Raw genomic sequence first — 13,644 nt, forward strand, 5'->3', positions numbered from 1 at the left:
AATTCCCAGAAATGTAAGCAGCCTACACACGTATACTTTCCAGCACCTTAAATTGTGAAGAATCTCAAAAGAAGTAAAAATTACGACAAATAGCTCTATGGGAAAGGCAGTAAAGGAGTATAAGGAGAAGTAAACTAATTCTTATTTACACCAACATAGCTTCTAAAGCCTGCATGAATTTTAAAAGATAAAAAGAATGTACCACATCTAAAATATACCCCATATCTGAAATCCAAAAGAACTCCACAATCCCAAGGACAGGCTGGATGGGGCTCTGAGCAACCTGGTCGGGTGGAAGATTTCCCTATCCCATGGCAGGGGGGTTGAAACTAGATGACCTTAAAGGTCCCTTCCAAACCAAACCATTCCATTATTCTATGAAGCTCCCTTAAAGCATCTTTGTCATACCCCAACAGTCGGAGAAGAAATGCTACTATTGTAACAATTTCAGCAGATGTAGTTTTTAATTGAAAAGGCATAAACAGCATGTAAAAAATTCTCTGAGATTATGTTACACCTCTCTAACAGATTTGTTCTGCGTCTCCTAGTGTGTCATCAGTAGAGAAGGCAGGGAATGTCTTAAGAAAAATTAATATGAAAATTAATTACAAAATTAATTAATAAGAAAAGCATAGATTCTCAAATTAGACCCAAACCTTCTAATGGACCAACCAGTTCTCCAGCGTACTCCTATTCCCCTAGGCTTAACAAAAAGCATCAATAAAGATGGTAAGAATTAGAGTTTATGAATTCAAGACAAGCTGAACTAACCTTGATCCACATTTCATACAGCAGGCACATGTTACCAGTCACATTTAGCAACAGTCTGAAAATGCACATATCCTCATGGTAATTTGGCCAATTAGGCAAAATACTGAAGGCTCATCTTAAAATTTGTCAAATTTAGACTGCACTAACGTGAACAAAACCTCATATAAAAGCTGCTCCGTACATGCTTGAAAAAAAAAAGCTAACTTTTATAAAATGAATAAAGTGTGCAGAATTATTTTGCAAGTCGATTTAGCAGTTTATTTGCATGATCCACTGATGATTAACACTGATCCACTGATCCAGAGAGGCCGGAGGCCTGACAAGTGTGCATGTTAAATTTTAAACTGCACATCACAGATTTCCAGTATCTGGTGTATGTGCCATTTATTGCCAATTAAATCATATGCCATGCGGTTTTTACTTGTCTTCAGTTAGTCTGACAGCTAGGAAAAAATAATTAGCTGCCTTCTGCCTGCTTTTCAGGAATCCTTAAGTCTCCATCTCTTCCTTCCTGTGGAGGAAGGGGATCAGAATGCAGCAGGAGCAACATAAACAGCTTTTTGCACCCTTGAGTGAGGAGCCGTTGCTTGTGCCCTTTCCTGCTATCAAGGTCTCAATTACCAAAGCAAAAAAGCAGTTGATAAATGTTCAGAAAAAATTCAGTTGCTCAAGTACATGCTTGCAGCTAATCAAATATTTAAGTGCTCTAGCGGTAAGAGTGGTTTTCAGAGTGAACAGGAGTATTGTTGTAGGAAATTTATCCAATGACTTGGCAGGACATTTAGAAAATGACAAATTATCATATTTATATTAATACAATTTAGCAATTCACAGCCAGAATAGCGAGAATACAGAAACATGGAATGTAATTGTTCAGAATACCCAAAAGGATTCTTCGAGTACTGCATAGGATGGTCAGAGACAGGACTGTAGGGATTCCTCTTCCAACCTTGGTGTGTTCCAGTAGTGTTAAACATTTGATTACTGTGTCTCCATACTTAGTGTGCTGCATACAGCAGAAATTTCCTTGTAGACCAAGCATATGCTTAATGCATATGCAGATTTCAGTAACTCAAAATACTCATGGGTTTTTACAAGTTCAAGGTATTTTAGGATTTTGTAGCTGGCACGTGTAGTAGAGAAGCTTCTATCATTACAACTGTTCCTAAAACACACTACTTGGAACGTTTGAGATGTATCTCTACCTGGAAAAACTACACTAATGACAGACTGGAAGTCTCGAGAAGTTTTAGAATTCTGCTCCTTCCAAATCTTTTTTTGTTTTCACACAATTATACCAGTCTTAACTGGAGAGAAACTTTGTTCAATACTGTAAAGCAAATAGACAAAAAAACCACTCCTAATGCCAGATTTAACCACCAGATCAAAGCAGAAGTGGCTAAAGCACAAGTTCTCTCAGGCCCTCCTCCCTCTTGCCTAAACCCCACTCACTTAAACATCTGAAAATAAGGAATTACAGGAAAAATGCCTTCTCAACCATCATTATCTCATAGGGCTAAAGCAGTGGCATAAAACTACAAAACTCACAAAGTTTAGATGCCAGGCAATACTCTATTGCAAAGGTTAAGGAACAGAATCAGGAAAACCATGACTCTGTGACCGTAAAGGCAATGATGAAACCTGCTTTCTTTCAAGACTGATCAGAAGGTAAATAATATACATACCTAAGTTTTCTCCACCCCAAACATCCATCATCATGTCATACTTTCCTAGTTCTTCAAAATAGGATTTGTCCATCACAAATAACCCACCAGCTATCATAGGTGTCCTAAACAAACAAGAAAAATTCAATTAAATACTTACAGAACCATGAACTGGGAGATCACTATTATTTGCACATCAAGGTTAATATCTCCTTGAAAAAACTGGCAATGCTCTTCAATGCAACTCATTTTGTATCTATCACATCAAATGTTGTCTGCACACATTTCTATGGCACATACAGTGCTATGACCACTTTCTGAGGCAGCTTCAAAATCTCCCTTTGGTTCACAAGTTCCTTATGTAAAGGGTGGCAATTTGTGCTAACAATAAAACATTAAAACCGATGCTGTATTTTTAGTCCTCAAAACATACCAACCTTAAACAAAGTGACATCTACTTTTTCTTAAGGGTAAATAATTTACCAGTGTGTTTTAAACTATTTTTTAAAATACAATTAATTTCCGTGAGTCTCACAAGACTTCATAAATATGAATGAAGTTTCAATATTGATGAAAGCTATAGTAAAGATCCTCTTTCAGATTCAGAGAAGATGATTTCTAACTATGCTTAGTTGCAAAAAAAATTATTCAAAAAGCGGTGGTACAGACATACTTTATGGGAGCAACTGGATTTCCTTGTCGTGCTCTTCTTTGCTCTGGTGTCATGTAATCCCACTTGAATACAAGGTTCCAGTCAAAGCCTTCAAGAAGAAAAGTAGGATGTTAAAAAGACTGCGGTTGCCATTCAACTTCAAGTAACAATGTTGACTGAAAACACTGGGAATTAAAAATTTAAACTTGTACAAATTTCTGGATAGAAAACAAATAGGATACCAAATGAAAGGTAAGTAAGTTGACAGGAAAACAAAAAAAGAGTAATCTCAATTACCAAATGACTTTGATTTCTCGTCATCATCTATTACACAAAATAAGAAACGCAGTCAACAAGTGACATCCTGACATCAAATAGAACATCATATGAAGATCTTCCAATCTTTACAAATGCTCCCAACAGTTTTTACTGCACAACTGCATTTCCACTCTTAATAAGTGATCACATATTTATGTTTGAACAGGCTTTATGCAGTACTCTTGGTACTCTATCAGTAAGAGCTCTCTATCATAAAGGTCACAACAAGTTATATAGGTCCCACTTACCTTCTTAACATTCATTCAGCTTCTTACTTTCCCACTGTCTTTTTAAGCGCATAATTTTTTAAACCTAAGGCAAGTGCTAGAGCACCCAAATATTACTTAGCTTATGCGTGTACATAAAAATGTGTGCACACAGCAACAGCCAGTCTGGTCCTGTCGTGAGTTAAGCACAGAAGCCCATAAAGGTTACTAGAACAGACACGACCAGTAGGTCACCTACAGCAGCTTCCTGCCTAACAACCATTAAATTAACTCCTTTAGGCAATGATACAGAGCTGGTATAAGACAAAGTTCTTATAGAAAACACTTCCATAACAGTTTTTGTGCTGGGTTATGCCTATAAGCGTGAACATCCATTAAAAAAACCGTACAAGGTCCATAGCCCTCTCCCAGTACACCTAGAAAAGCAGCCTTGCAGAGTCTGCCTGACGCCAAACACATTTAGATCCTGTGAGGTCATATAATGAATGATTTCCAGATTTCTGGTGCACAGATGTCAATACTTTTCTTTCTCCAGTATAAAGATAAAGAAATTACTTTGTGGGGAAGTGGAGAAAAAGTTGAAGTAAACAGGCAACAATTGCAGTCAAAAAAACCCTATCTGTTTGCATCTGTAAAGGTGCCTACTGATGTAGAAAGTTGAAAATTAAGTAGTTTTTGTTGTAACTCACAAGATTCTTATCACACACAATACAGAAATTATCCTCAACAGTCTTTACAACATGCATGCCAACCCTTTCTCTACATGTTTGAGTATTTCATGAAGTGTTGCACTGTAAAAAACCAAAGATCGTTTAACTACTTCCAAACTCCAAGTAGCAAAACAGTAAAATGGTTACAACCTACAGTACTGCAAAGCCTCCAGCAAGAAGAGTAAAATGAGTTCCAATATTTCCATGTGGTTAAAAAGTCGCATTTCATCACATACCCAGCAAAATTACTTGCATCTGGGAAAACTTGAAAACCCTACTGTTCTCCAGCAGAAGCGGAGAGATGGAGTTACCATATGCTCCAGTGAACACAAGGGGTCTCTTTTGGAACACAGCACTTTCACAAACTGAACAAGTGTATTAATTCTCTGCCCATTAAAAACTGGTTTTCCGTCTCCATTTTCACAGACTCTGGGAAAAATCTGCACTCAATGAGATAGTATCAGTAACTCTGTAAAAGGAATATTTTTAAACACAAGTGCATACCTAATATGAAATTCTATCCAGTGTAAACTGCATCACAGGCATAGTCTAAATTATCAGATCTCAGTTAACTACAGTTTATTCCAGTAATTGCAGTATTTCTCAGTGTGGCATAAACACCTTGCAAATCTCGCCCTCAAAAAAATGGGAAAAAAAAAGTGTAATACAAAATGCATGGATTTAGCATTGGCCAGACCTGGGAATTATTCCAGACGTCCACTTAAAAAAACAAGTGTGTACCATTTGCTAGGTTGCTTGTCTTGGGTGATTAAATCCTTTTAAAACAGACCAGGCACAAATGCTGTCCCAGCTGTTTCAGCTCTCCATGCTTCAGCCACACAGACATTGTATCTAAGGTTGAAAGCATAGTTCGGTTTCCATGTTTAGACTTGGCCTCAGCGAAAGTGTTTCTCTGATGCCAAATGCTGTAGTGTCTCTAACATGGCAATCTGAACTCTGGCAACTGACAAGAAATATATTGTTCGTATTTCGACTGACCCTCAAAAAGCCCGAAAGGCTGGTATGTGCAAAAATATCTATTATTGTTTCGTAAAAAAAACCAACCGAGTTTCTCTCTCCTCACTCCACAAGTACATAGGCTTCATTCACTTAAAAAAAAATATTAAAAACCTAATCTATTTCTATTGTGTACAAGGAGAGAAAATGAGTACTGAAAAGAAAGAGATAAATGAATGAATTGGGAGACACAGTTTCAAAGATAAAGTGTGAAGAGCAGTAACAAGAGAAACAATCTCTCAGTCTTCTCGCACTTCACTTGGGAAGAACTTAAAGGCCATGAACCCAGCAGCAACCTATCTATGGCTTCAAGGAAAGAATTCCTCCTCCTACTGCAGACAACAGTAAAAGCCACATAATGGTACAGAGATTTCTGTACTCAAGGTTTAATTAATAGATTGGGTAAAGGCCTCAAGGTTTAGTAATGCTGGCAGACAGATAATAGCACAGAACTATACATTAACATAATGTGAATATATGCACCATACAGGTGTCATTTCAAAACATTAATAAGAAGGATATAGTACCTCTCACCTCCACATCACTGATGAACTTCTAGTATATGCAACATTATGCAAATATTGCTTTTATTTTAGTTAACTGGAACAACACTTGGTGGCCAGTTAGAAACAAGAACACAAAACAAATAGACTTGAAAATGGTTTTTTCCTTCCTCATTCAAGAATGGTCCTTCAGAAAAAGCTGAAACACTGTGAGAAGAGCACTCTAATTTTTATACCATGGCTCATCTCATATCTTTATGCAAACAGTTCAGTTTCCAGGGTTGTGGGAACACTTATTTAAAAAAAATAGGAAAAAAAAGGATAAGCGGGTAGAGAACAACTGTTTTAAATACTAGATCCTTATTAGCAGTGAAAGAAGTTTTAAAAACCTGTAATAACTACGGATTTTAGCGTGTAGTTGCCTTCTCCCTCTTTGGAAAAGGAGAGGAGAGGAATGTTGTGTATTTATTTTTATTTAGAGCTTTATAAGTCTTTTTATTATTTGCTATCAACAGTTTATACTAGCTACACATGTCGAAACTGTAGTATTTCTAAACTCATTTTAACAGGGAATTTTTTAATGGCAAAGATATAAACACTACAAATTTTCATGGTATGTTAGTCTTTTCACAATTACAGATCATAGCTAACAAACACCTTTTTTTTTTAAACACATTCCAAAGCTTTCTGCTTATTCAGAAGAGCTGAACTTTTTAAGCAAACCAGCATCTTGAAACAAACCTCATACACACTGCATTGTTGATGGGCTTCTAAACTAGTGAGCAATTAAAGTCTATCTTACCTAAAAAGAGAATCATAAGCTCTGGCTATAAGCTTCTTCTGACATTTACACAACCCTACAAACATCGGAGCAAGACTTACAAAGTCTTACATACATACATACTTACTTAAAAGGTAGCATAAACTTACAAGAAATAGTATAACAAAGATGAACTGTTTTAAAGCAGAGAACAATAAGGCCAATTAAAATCCAAGCCAAGAAACAAGTGACCTACAGAACTTAAAACTAGATCTACAACAGGAAAGAGCGGTATGTTAATTGCCCATTCCACAGCTGCAGTGATTATGAGCTTTGGTTCTTGATGCTTGTTTTAAAATCTGTATTCCAGTACAGGTACATACCGCCTTTTAAATCAGCTGACGCCCCCACGTACTGGAAGTTGTCCATATTAATTACATCAATAATAGGAGACACAACTCTGGTCTTGTCCTAAAATAAATATTAGAAAGTAATATTGAAATAATGAAATCAATATATAAAGACTCAGACAGGATGTGATGTTGAACAGTTCAGCAGGATTTAATTAGCATGTCTCCCCCAGCTCTCCCTCCACTTCAGCTTACGGCTCTGAACAGTCACTGCTGTGAACAGCATTGCTTTAGAAAGCAGAAACCATATGATATGACTGGAAATCCTCTTTCTATTCTAGGTACTTATATTCAAGTAAGTCCCCTCTTCTGACTTGCTCTTGAAGAAGGCAGAGTAAACTTGTAGTTCTAAAAGCAGTCGAACAAGCAGCACTTCTATTCTTACTTTTAAAACCAGCTCAAAGAAAAGAAGCATCCAGGCAATTCATATTTTCCACAGCAAGTCTCCAGTCACGCAGTTTACTATGGTCCTATTATTTCAACCTTTAAGGGACACTTAGGCCTTTCTGCAATCAGAAAAGTCTTAGGTTAATGCCAACCCATTTCACACTAGAAGAATTACACTTCAATACTAGAGACTCAGACAGGAAAGAGAACCTAAAAATCACCTCAAACTAATGAATGCTGTTAATTTCCAGCAGCCAAGACTCCAGTGGTACAGATAACCACACTCCTCTGTCCAACCATGGTCTCGTATTCTATTCTGAGCCATGTTAATTTCTTTAGCTGATGTTTTTGCCAAAATAGTTTAAGAACAAAAATCTTTCCAACAACTCCACATGCATCATCAAGTAGGATCACAAGACCTCAGTACTCTAAAAAAAGACTCATCTAATGTTAGAAATGCAGTATCATGGTTAAGCCATTTTCTCTCCATGGCTTATTGCTTGAATTCAAAATAGAAGTTTTGAGCAATTTAACATCATTCAGAGAGCTGATAACTTCAGAACAGCGTATCACCATATCTGTGAATATAATAAAAATGCTTTGAACAAACAGAAGATATTTTGGTAACCCCTGCTATAGAGAAAGTGTTCTCAAGGTTAAAAAAACATCACCTAAATGTCTCAATTTTAAGAATTTTAAAGAACTTATTTTCTAAGTACATATTCAAACAATAACATATATATTCTAACCAGTGGTTCAGAAGTGTATCTCCCTTGCTAATCAGTATTATACAGAACAGACTGAGCCAAACTAGCATGAGAATAACTTGAGCTCATAAGAGCTTAAAAGCAAATCTTAGTCAAATGCTTTGCTTGGTCCAATAAGGACATTTAACACCCATTTTCTTTTATTGACCCTTAACTATTCAATCAGTGCTGATTTTAATAAACCCTCATTTTATAAATGGCATTTACTAGCTCATTCTGCCTGAGTAAGCAAAAGGTCATGAACTTCTGTATCAGCCAAAAGAAGAATCTGAGCAAACCCAAGAGAATCCAAGCTGAAGACTAAGCTAAAAGGTGAAGACACAGTATCCATGCCTACATTCCCTTTAAGTATCACAGCAGGTATACTACCCAGGCCCAGTATCTGTTTTTATGGAGATGGAATATAACACCTAATCTGGTCTGCTACTAAGTATTAGCTAGTTTGGTCTAAAGCAAAGTAGAAACACAAACAGAAAAGGCCAACCTGTTCTATTCCCCCATCAATCACATCTTTAGCTCCTGTTCCTGTTAGCAGTAGTCTCAAGCCCAAGTTTGCAACAGCAAGAACACAGTTTTGGTAACTGTTGTACGTGGGAGGCAATTACAATTTCCTGTGCCCTCACTGCAAAGTACTGCATATATGAACCTTCCTATACCACTGAAGTGCTTTGGCTGTACCCATACCCTTATTTTAGGCATTCTGTATACAGTGACAGAATTAATAAACTTCTTTAAGTAAAGACTGATGAGGCAGAACATATCCAACCTATTCAGTTATTCACAGTACCCATGAGCATAAAATACAGAAATGAAAGCATCCTTCCTTTCTTTCTCTCTTCCTTTAGCTGAAACTGAGACAGCTTATAAATCTATGCCCACCTCTAAAAACATTTTTTGACAAAAGTTTATGTTTCTCAAATGGTTCTACTTGGCAGGGTTGAATCTGATGGAAAAAAGTTGCCCAAGTCATCAGGTGACACATTAGGAAAAGATTCATTTAGGCTTCAACTTATCTCTACTGTAACAAGTAAGCAGGTAGCATGTTGTCTCTACACATTTGGGACTTCCTCAGGCTTTTACTTCTGGTCTGATTAGTTCTATCAATACCAGTGAGACACCACACTAACATTATTTGCTACCCCTAACATTATTTAAACAACTCCCAGTTGTTTCTCTGACAGCCAAATACCCAGGTTGTGTGCATTCAGTTCCACTTATAACCCCCACATTGTTGACTTGGAACCATGCTGTTCCTTCTATGACTTGAAATTACAGATTTGCTCAGTAGCAAAGCAGAGAAAAGATTTGCACATTCTTAAGTTGATGCTTTGCAGAGCATTACTAAGTTGTTAATGCCGAGACTGCTAAAAAAGAGCCTGTGGGTCTTCAAATTACAGAGAGTTCACTCGTTTAAAACACTAAAAAGCAGCTGCTCCTTCTAATCACACCATGGATAAATAAGTACCCTGCTTTAGGATAATTTAACATAGAAATCTTTTGTCTCCTAATGGAAGACACAATTGGAAAACCACATACTTCTTGGTGCGGATAATGAAAAGAAATAGCCTGCGAATGCTGCCAGTCTCTAGTGCCTGAAAATTTGTAGAAAGTTTTTTCATCTTAATATTTCATAAGGAATTTATGAATGCTCTAGAGTGTTAGACTTTATATATTGTTTCCATAAACCATCAGAAGTCATCCTCAAGATTCCGCACACATTTCTTCCCCCTCTAAAAATTTCAAGCTTCACAACACTCTTAAAAGAAAATATAAATATTTGTCTTTTAGCATTGTGCCAGTTAAAAAGTTGACTCATTCAAAGTCACAAAAATTTGAGATGGATACAAAACCAAAACCACATCTCATTTCTTGATCTAAGTTATTCCTTCCTTTTAAGATCTTCTTGTTTAAAAATATCTTCCAAAAAGTGGTAAAGGATTTACAGCTATTCTATGAAAACAGATGAGTTCAGTTCTCCACCAGAATCTTTCAATTTATTTTTGTTATATAATTACTGTATTATTAGAAAAAAGCAAAGTGTTTAGAAATCTGAAATGAAAAGAGCCAACTAGACAAGTGTCCATGAAATCACTAACAGTTACAGATGTTTTCAGGATTGTACATATTTATTACTCAGGTTGATATTTTTGAGGAATTAAAGGGTTAACCTTCACAGTCTCATCATTTAACACACACACACACACACACACACACACACACACACACACACACAAAATCTAGAGGGCATAAAAGGAAGCCTTAGGAAATCAGGCAGAAAACCATTCTCCAGGAAGGAGAAAAGAAGATATACCAGCTCCAGGTTACAGAAATACGTGTACACATGTTGAATTCTAAAATATTCGCCTTGTGTGTATGTTCTTTCTGCTTTAAGCTTTTGCTCAAATTGCTGAAGAAAAATCCCTAGCAGAGTCAGACTCCTCTAGGAATGCTAAGCAAGCATGGCCCATGAAAAAAAAAAAAAAGGTACTCTAACCAGAAAACTACCTTATGGAAGAAAACTGTGGGATAGATCATCCTCCAACTGAAGAGGAAAGCTCAATGTCTCAGATGTCAGAGGCACAGCTTTCTAAAGTGGTTATAGCACATCAGATAAGAGTACTGCTGAACTAACTCAATTCAGACTGTTTCTCTGAAGCTATAAATTTTTATATTGTAAAACACACACAACTTATCTCCCAGAACTCCAACAGAACTAAATGCCAAGCGGGCAATTCCGGAATAAAAGAAAAAAAGAAAACCAAAACACTTTCCACCAGATATATAACAGATGCAGCAGGGTATGAGAAAACACTGTATTAATGAACAGTAGCCCTGACCTGAAAAAAGTTACCCATGAGGCCAGAGCAGAAAGCAGTTCACATCTACTCAGCTTCTTATCACTGAGACTATCAAAAAAATGCTTCAATTAACATCAAGTAACATACTGTCTGCACTGTGAGTAAATAACGAACCATCAAATGCTATATGTAAACTATCATATGCTATATATCATACGCTATATTATCTATGCCTTAAGTATTTGAACAAGCAGAAAGCTTAGAAGCTACTTTATCAATCTCCATACCTACTGGTTGGAAATCTTGGCAGATGATAGTTAAGTGGAATTCTATACCAATTATTTATTTAACACTATATCAACTTTTAAGAATGGAAAAATATATACATGAAGCTGAAAACTATTCAATGGCACATATGATTACCGTGTATCACGATAACTGAGAAGAGCAAGTTTTGAAGGATCTAGTAATTCACGTACTACTAAAAAATAGCTGTTGCACAAAGCAAAATACGCATGAACTTCTCCAACCAAATGTACCATGTGCAGTGCTGGATCTTGACAAAATTGCCAGTAATTTAATTAGAGGGTTTACATTCTGTTACGATGAAAAGATAACACTTTTTCCAATACTTTCTCAGTTCCAGAAAGATAGATGAGTATACCCTGGAAAAAGTTACAGACAAGAGAAACAAGAAAATGACAAAATAGCTGTCAGCAAAAGCAGGATTTTGCTGACCAAAACTACCATTTGTCTTCTGATTTCTTGAATAGATAGATGCTTCAAACCATTTACACAAAAAGGTCTGAAAACTATTCCCATATCCTAGAATTCATTAGCGCTTTAGCTGCAAGCATTCTCCACTTCAAGATATTTAATGCCTTCAAGTTTATTTTCCTGGTTAATAATTAAATAGAAATTCCTCTAGCCCTTCTGAGGCAACATTTTAGATGGGTACAAAACTAGAGGGAAGTGCTATGTTACTCATGCTTCGTTGGTTTTAGGTACTTTTAATAGTGTCCAGGATTGACCTGATTAAAATTATTTTTACTCCAAAATAGGATTTCAACTGCTGATGTGTCTTGGGCAACTAGCAGTATCTTTGGAATACCCAGAAAGTATAATAGGCTGAAACCAATTGTAGGAGGTTCCGCAAGGCAAGGTGCAGGGTTCTGCAACTGGGTCACAACAACCCTGTGCAGTGCTACAGGTTTGGGAATGCTGGAAAGCTGCCTGGCAGAAAAGGGACCTGAGGCTGCTGTTTGACAGTGGCTGAACATGAGCCGGCAGTGTGCCCAGGTGACCAAGAAGGCCAATGACATCCTGTCCTGTATCAGCAATAGTGTAGGTAGCAGGACCAGGGCAGTGATTGTCCCTCTGCACTTTGCACCGGTGAGGACACATCTCGAGTCCTGTGTCCAATTTTGGGACTCTCACTACAAGAAGGACCTTGAGGTGCTGGAACGTGTCCAGAGAAGGGCAACAGAGCTGCTGAAGGGTCTGGAGCACAAATCTTCCGAGGAGCAGCTGAGGGAACTGGGGTTGTTACACTGGAGAAAAGGAGGCTCAGGGGACACCTTACTGGTCTCTACAACTACTGGAAAAAAAGGGTAGAGCCAGGTGGGGGTTGGTCTCTTCTTCAAAGTTAAAAACAAAAGAACAAGAGGAAAAGGCCTCAAGTTGCATCATGGAGGTTTAGATTGGTTTACTGAAAGGATTGTCAAGCATTGGAACAGACTGCCCAGGGAAATGGTGGAGTCACCATCCCTGGAGGTATTTAAAAGGAGATGTAGATGTGGTACCTTGGGACGTGATTTAGTGGTGGGCTTGCCAGTGCTAGGATAGCGGTTGAAAACAATGATCTTAAACACCTTTTCCAGCCTAAATGATTCCACGTTTCTAACGAGCATCATAGAACAAGCAGAATAAAGAATATCAGTCAATTCTTCGAGACAGCTTCTTCATTGTCATACTGAGTATATAGGGTTTACTTCCTTCCCCCTCCCACTTCCTATTTTTGCAGGAGAAATGCAAAATGAAGAATAGGGAGGATCAGAGAAGATCTGGGCATTAACAGAACAGAGTAGCTTAGCAAAACCATTTTGATTAGGAGCATTTTGGAACCAAGCCTCTCCTGGAAGACTAGCTTTACAGAAAGGGAATGCAATTAAGAAAGAATAAAACCCCTGTTGTCTTGAGTGTTCCTCAGTGCTTTTTGGGATCACAGTCCATTCACTTTCCATTTCAACTGAGTTCCTCCAGAGGAAGTTAACAAATATAACCAACCCCTGGAGAAAACAGTATACTTTCATTCTCAGTCCCATCAATTGCTTTTCCAGGACACAGACGAAGCACCATTTTCACAGAAGCCGAGCCCATAGTTCCTGCTAATTTCCATAAGAATTTTGGTTTCACAGCTCATCCTCTCTCCTACTATCATACTGCATCTTAATGAGGCATAAAGACTCAGGTAAACTGAATTACACTGAGATGATATTGGTTGAGGAGAAGTATACTTCACTCTAAAGATTTTCAACTTACTGAGGCATTCCCCAAAGAACCAAGGAAGCATATATATGAATTTTTGCAAAGATAATAAATATTCAGATTTCACGTTCCTGTGTTCACAGATTAAATGAACAAAAAATATGCTTCAATCA

General features: G+C 37.3%; 1 protein-coding gene across 1 annotated transcript in view; it reads right to left on the minus strand.

Moving 5' to 3' along the window:
• Positions 1–13,644, minus strand: part of GALNT2 (polypeptide N-acetylgalactosaminyltransferase 2) — a gene marked incomplete at its 5' end in the record, with an annotated part of 42,525 nt that overhangs the window by 13,363 nt on the left and 15,518 nt on the right. Inside the window, 3 exons of the mRNA XM_027897533.1 lie at positions 2,457–2,560; positions 3,109–3,196; positions 7,006–7,093. Coding sequence (XP_027753334.1) covers positions 2,457–2,560; positions 3,109–3,196; positions 7,006–7,093 — 280 coding nt within the window. The remainder of the gene's footprint in view (positions 1–2,456; positions 2,561–3,108; positions 3,197–7,005; positions 7,094–13,644) is intronic.

Source organism: Empidonax traillii, unplaced genomic scaffold, assembly GCF_003031625.1.
Source record: "Empidonax traillii isolate 1590-97213 ecotype Southwest subspecies unplaced genomic scaffold, ASM303162v1 scaffold547:size421747, whole genome shotgun sequence".
NCBI classification, from domain to species: Eukaryota; Metazoa; Chordata; class Aves; order Passeriformes; family Tyrannidae; genus Empidonax; species Empidonax traillii.